Source organism: Crotalus tigris, unplaced genomic scaffold, assembly GCF_016545835.1.
Source record: "Crotalus tigris isolate CLP2741 ecotype Arizona unplaced genomic scaffold, ASM1654583v1 scf7180000020184.803716, whole genome shotgun sequence".
In the NCBI taxonomy this organism is placed as follows: domain Eukaryota; kingdom Metazoa; phylum Chordata; class Lepidosauria; order Squamata; family Viperidae; genus Crotalus; species Crotalus tigris.
In genome coordinates this window covers 447,738-454,154 of record NW_024097897.1, presented here as the reverse complement: position 1 = coordinate 454,154, position 6,417 = coordinate 447,738, and the positions used below count along the sequence as shown (strand labels likewise).

Here is a 6,417-nt window from a genome sequence, read left to right as displayed (position 1 = left end):
CCTTTTATATAGAATCATACCTCCATTTTCCAGTAAGTGGCACTTGGTTTTTTAAGCAAGAACTAATGGCTGCCTGCCTGGAATGCTGTTTCAGGCGATTGAGCTAGATATAGGGCAGTGATGGTGAACCTTTTAGAGACCAAGTGCCCAAACTGCAACCCAAAACCCACTTATGTTATCGTCGGGTGCCGGGTGGGCATGGCCCATTGGATGGGTGTGGCCCATTGGGTGGGCGTGGCTGCGGTGGTAATGGCAGACTGGGTGGGACTAAAAAGTTCAATCAATCAATTCCAACTTTGTGAGATCTTTTTTTTCCCCGCGAGAAGTTGAAATGGATTTATTGAACCTTTATTTTTTTTGCACATGGCGGCTGAGGCCTAAAGCCGAAAGGTTTTATAAAACCCAGCTGAAGGCCTAGGACTGGGGTGATGGTGCATGTGCCCACAGAGAGGGCTCTGCGTGCCACCTGTGGCATGCGTGCCATAGGTTCGCCACCACGGATATAGGGTGTCCTCGACTTATGGCTGTAATGGAGCGTGCCAAATACTGTTGTGAATTGTGATGGTTGTAAAAGCAGGTCATCATGTGACTAACTTGATCGTACAATTTTGTTTTTGTACTGGTCATTAAGCAAACACCATGGTCATTAAGTAAACCCATTGTTCACCATGGGGCATTTTTGCCAAAAAAAACTGGAACTAAATGCTGTTTTTGGGCAAAAACATAAATTATAGGCATGTGACTGCAGGACACTGTAAATGTCCATAAATATGGGCCACTTTCCAAGTGTCCAAAATGCAGTTGTGTGACCATGGAAGGGCAGTCATCAGAACTTTGAAACCGGGTTGTAAGTAACTCTGGGGAAGTCCGTTGTAACTTCAGTCACTATGTGACCAGTTGTAATTCGAAGTCTACCTGTAATTCCAAAGGACCCTTTTCAATCTTCTACAATTTAAGACACAATCCACTCTTGTCCTAAGCCATGTTGGTTTAAGCACTGCTTATTTCCTAAGCCTCAGTGAGGCAAGACCAAGAAGCCTAAATCTTACTGCTAGAGGTGTGAGCTCTGCATAGAGGTACTCTTCAAGTATATGAGGATCAGGACTAAACAGCCCTTAAAGCAGACATGTCAAACACAAGGCCCGGGGCCGGATGCGGCCCGTGAAGTGGTTTCATGTGGCCTGTGAAGCCATCCTGGAAACAGTGAGGGAACGACCACCACTGCCTTGGCCCTGGCCCAGGCCAGCCGGGAGCCAATGTACAATTTTGTGGTGGCCATCTATGCTGAAACGCATTCAGTCTTAGCTCCATAAGCCCCCCCCCCCACATGGCCTGAGAGGAACAGTGAGGCTCCTCCAGTGTACCATGCCTTGGCACTTGCTCTGGTCCCACCCCCTTCTGCCAGAGACTCTCAGATCTGTCCCACTCCTGCCCAGACCCCTACAGGCATCCTTGATGTGAATGATGTAGAGCTGGCCATACCCACCCAGTAGGCCACACCCACTCCATCCACGCCCACCCAGTAGGCCACACTCACCCTGGCTACACCCACCCGGCCCCCCGAGGGCAACTGCAATGCTGATGCGGCCCTCAATGAAATTGAGTTTGACACCCCTGCCTTAAAGCATTTAGATGAGAACACTTTCTGGCTAGTAAAAGCCTATACGAAATTATAGAGGTGTGGAGTTTAAGTAAATCAGTGCAACACCACTGTTAAGTCAAATTTGGGTCGGCCCTACTCCTGTGGAGAGAATTGAGCATGCAGTGGGTAAAGAGTTGTCTAAAGAATATATAAACTATGATTACTTCAGTCTTCTGAGCGAGTAAGTACCTGCATAACTTCCAAAAGCCTTTCTTTAGAGGGGAATAATCTACAAATAATCCATAACTGAAGAATGGCTTCAATGAACATAGTGTGACTTTTTGAGTCCTCCAGATTCTTCGCACCATTTGAGGCAATAGCAGAAAAGCCCCCATATTAAGCTAACAGCTGCAGTCATGAGATTTGAAATCAGTGGCTTTATCTTAGTGCCATACAGTACCTCAAATGAATGCCTCATTCAAGATTGTCATCCTTTATTCTCTTGGCTAGCCTGAAGGATATGCACTTAATCCAAGGCATAATTCAGTTCTAAGGTTCTGTTTGATTGTAATTTTCAGAAATGGCTGCTTTATCCCATTGTACCTAAGGTATCCTCTGGTGCCTATTACAATAAGGTCCCTAAATCTAGTTTAGCTCAGTTCTTGACTGGGTTGATCCCACAAAATTTTCTCGTCAACAATATAGGTTTGCCATGATAAGGGGATTTTCAAATTCCCTATTTGACCTGAAGCCCAGTCATTTCCTAATGTCCCCAACTGAGACTTGTGCAATAATTGGGGGATAATTTAGAGGGCAACCTCTATTTTCACATTGTTTTCCTTATTCCCTGCTTTTGGAATACAGGACTAAGAATACTAGAAACATATATACTCTTGTTGCTCCAAAGAAAAGATATTGCCCAACTATGGATTTTGATTTTCTTCCCGGACATCCACCATTGTATATGAGCATTGCCATTTTTATTTTTCTACAGTATGTCTCCTGAAAAGAAAATCTGCTTATTCTAAAGAGAGTCAAGAAGATTAATTGCTAAAGCAAATCTGCAATAAAAGTGATGTTTTTTCAAAAAAGCTATGCCTTCAGAAAATGTCTTGTCTTCAGTTACAGGGATTACTATTTTTTTTTCTCTTTCCTTGTCCACTTTCCGAACATCAGATACCAGTAATATGAAATTTTGCTATATATATGCGATAATAGGACCAAAATGTACAAAAGTGGGCATATTTTTGTCCACCAATCAGATTCATCCTATTGAATCTGCTAATTATTATAAGTAAATTGACCAAGACAGATCTGAACATCTTCAGTTCACCCACAAGTCCAAAATGAAGAAATCAGTAGTATGTTAGTCAAGGATTCATTCCACTCTTTTGTGAGTCCCTAGTTACAGAAAAAAAAAGGGAACCATGATGTTCTTCAGGAAGATCAAACGCCATCCAATATTAAGAAATAACAGTGGATTATTAAATATTTTTAAACTGTAGGAACTTGGCTGGAAGTTGGAAGGAGGCTTGCTGGAGAAAGCAAGGCAAGAATGATGCAGTCACCAAGTGAACACATTTTCATTAGCAATCAGAATCAATGGCCACCTTGAGTAGCTCCTTATTTTGGAAGAGGCAAGAATCTTCCCATCTTTTTGGCATGGGGAACATTCCTGTCAGAAGAGAATAAAAAAGGTAACCCAAGAATGAACATGTCCTCTATAATCAAACAATCCTTCCACTAATAATGGTGCTGCTGGCAGACCAAAAAGAGCCCAAATGTGTTCTGTCCCAGTCTACGCAAGTACTTGCTCAACTGCTTTACTCACGAGGAAATACCCTTCTTCATGGAACTAGGCAGGATCCACACGAAAAACAACCCCCTTTTTATTTTTATACACCTAACTCAGTGTCCAAGACTTCGGAGGCAAACAACCCAATCAATAAAACACAAAGTTGCAGTGTGAACAGTTGCCTTCGGCAACCAGCACCTCCCCCTTTTATAGTCCAGCCAGGGCGTGGCTTCTTAATGACTTTTCTTTTGCCTCTGGAGCCACCCCACTGCCTTCCTCTGTCTTGCTCGCCTCTCCTCTCTGCGCATCCGCACATCTGGGATTGGCCCCAGCTATTCCTCATTGTCACCCAACTCAGGCTCCCAAAACTGCTGTGTCTCTGCCAGAGCGTGAGTAGAGGGGCCAGGCTCCTCATCTGACTGTGAGTCTTGGCGCTCCTCAGAGCCTTTCTCAGATTTCAATGTCACTTCAGGCCCCTCCTCTTCATCCGAGTCCTCAGATTCGGCTGCTGGATCCACTGGCTGATGAGGAATCACAACAAAATGCAACCCAATAGATAAAGGTTTGTCACTGGATGTGAAGGGACATGTTTTATGCACTGTATAAGGTGACATAACACTCAGTATTGGCTCACTATATAATATACAGTGAACCTTAATATTGAGGGAACTTTTTCCAACTCCAAACTCCAGCATGGTTTGACTAATGCCGCAATTCCATAACATATAGCCAAGTTTTATGTTGTCTTTTAATATAATACTCACAAAGGTGGCAAAGTTGTGCCTATGCAGTTATGAAGTTTTTTTGGAAAGCAGCCATTTCCTGGACACATCTGGATAGCGCTAGCCTCTGGGGAAACAAGTGGATGGAAGAGCTGGTCTGTGCTGGTCAGGAAAGATTTGGTTCATTCCTGTAACACACTTGCTTTACAAGATTATCAAAACAGCAATGTTCCCCCTGCCTTATATTTGAATTAACTCACCTTGCTCATTCATTACAATGGACTGTTGTAATGATGGGACAAGATTTTCTTGTTCTTCTTCTATAAAATGCTTCCAAAATTTGAGTGGCAATGTTAGGAGACGGGAGATGACCTATAGAAAGGAAGTAACATCAGCCTCTGTCTATCTCCTAATTCCTCCACCTTCTTTTTATCTCCCTCTTGGTTCTTTAGCTGATGCATATCTCAAAATATATGATTATATATTTATAATTTATAATATATTATATACAAGTAGCCACTCAGACTCACTTCAACAGCAAGATTGATGGCAGTTAAATTTAATCAAATAATCCATGAATTATTAATCAAATAATGCCCAGTGAAATCTCAAAAGCAAAAAAAGGAGGTTAAGAAGAATATTCACTACAACCCAGCTATCAAGTCTTGGTTGTTCTCACATTTTCTTTTGTATAGATTTTATTAGTTTTTATAGGATTAGGAATAAGGTGGAGTCAGGCTTGGGTTTGGGATTTGGGTTAGGGTTGGGGTTGGGGTTGGGGTTTTTCCAAATAACATTCTCAATATTTAGCAAACAGCATAATGTCTGGGTTCATGTGTTTAACAAACAATAATAGATAATAGTTAATTATCATAAACAATATTTTAATCACTCAATAGCCTTCTTCTTGCTAATATATATTCAGAATTACATATCACATTCTTTTCTAACTCGTTTTTCTAGCCATTGATAGAAATTATCCCATGTTCTAAAGTACACTAAGTCTTCTTTCACTTTTATCTTTAAAGTCAATCTATCCATTTCTGCACACTCTAGAATTTTCTTAATTAGTACTTCTTCAGCTGGTAAATTTTCATTTTTCCAATGTTGGGCAAATAAAATTCTTGCTGCCATTAATACGTGTAGTATTAAATATCTGCAATCTTTCTCATAATTAGCTCCTATTATTCCTAACAAAAATAATTCTGGTTTAAAGTCTATTTGTTTTTTAGTCATTTTCTCCAACCATAAATGTATTTTAACCTAAAATCTTTTTGCTTTAGGGCAGTGGTTCTCAACCTGTGGATCGGGACCCCATTTGGGGTCGAATGACCATTTCACGGGGGTCGCCAAACAAGGCTGTCCGCCATTTTTTCCCCTTTTCTTTGGCCACGCCCCTGGCACCCGGTGATGTATAAGTGGTTGGGGGTCACCACAACATGGGGAACTGTATTATGGGTTCACGGCATTAGAAAGGTTGAGAACCACTGCTTTAGGGCATGTCTACCAGATATGATAATAAGTACTTGGTCTTTGTTTGCATTTCCAACAGTTTGAAGTATTTTTAAACATTTTTGCTAATCTCACTGGTGTCATATGCCATCTGTAAAACATTTTATATAACTTTTCTTTATATGCCACTGCTTTAGTTAATTTAATATTTCTTTCCCTTAACTTTAGCCAATCTTCTAATTCTATATTATATCCAAAGTTCTTTGCCCATGTTACCATTATTTCTTTTACTTGTTCTTCCTCCATTTTTAAGTTTAACAGAAATCTATAGAGTTTCTTAATCAACTTTTCATCAGTTTTAGCAGTATCTGATCAAATTCTGTCTGTTCTTTATAAAACCCCATTGTTTTAATATCTTTTTCATATCTCGTTTGAATTTGCAGATATGGCCATCATACTAGATCAATAGCTTGTTCTTGTAAATCTTGTCTGTCTTTCAATTTTCCTTCATTGTCCAAAATACCTTTATAAGTCACAACTTTATCGTAGTTAATTAAATTTGGGTAAGCAAAAGCTTCTATTGTTGAAAGCCATTCAGGTATCTTAATATAAATTTTATTTTTTCCCATTCTGAAAGAAGTGCATTCCTTATAAAATGGTTTTGAAAGTATGTATTTTATTCTTCCCATACCACAGAAAGGCATGCCAACCAATTTGTAGGTCATGCCCCTCTAGGTACAATAGTCTTTTGTCTCTAAGCATTATCCATTCTTTAAGCCATGTTGAAATAGTTGCTTGGTAGTATTACCTCCAGTCCGGCAGTCCAAATCCTCCACTTTCTTTCGCTTCTTGTAGCATTTTCACTT

General features: G+C 40.4%; 1 protein-coding gene across 5 annotated transcripts in view; it reads right to left on the bottom strand.

The window, feature by feature from the left end:
* Window positions 1–2,547: 2,547 nt before the first annotated feature.
* The window catches only part of LOC120318343 (rac GTPase-activating protein 1-like), a 29,152-nt gene continuing 25,282 nt past the window's right edge, over window positions 2,548–6,417 (bottom strand). For 4 of the 5 annotated variants that reach the window (XM_039365818.1, XM_039365817.1, XM_039365819.1 and 1 more), the window contains exons 15-17: window positions 4,360–4,471; window positions 4,142–4,226; window positions 2,548–3,257 (exon numbers count right to left, since the gene is read on the bottom strand). In XM_039365818.1, the coding sequence (XP_039221752.1) occupies window positions 3,206–3,257; window positions 4,142–4,226; window positions 4,360–4,471 (249 nt within the window). In that variant the 3' untranslated portion in view covers window positions 2,548–3,205. Of the gene's footprint in view, window positions 3,258–4,141; window positions 4,262–4,359; window positions 4,472–6,417 lie in introns of all 5 variants that reach the window. The other variant, XM_039365820.1, reaches the window with a different exon arrangement.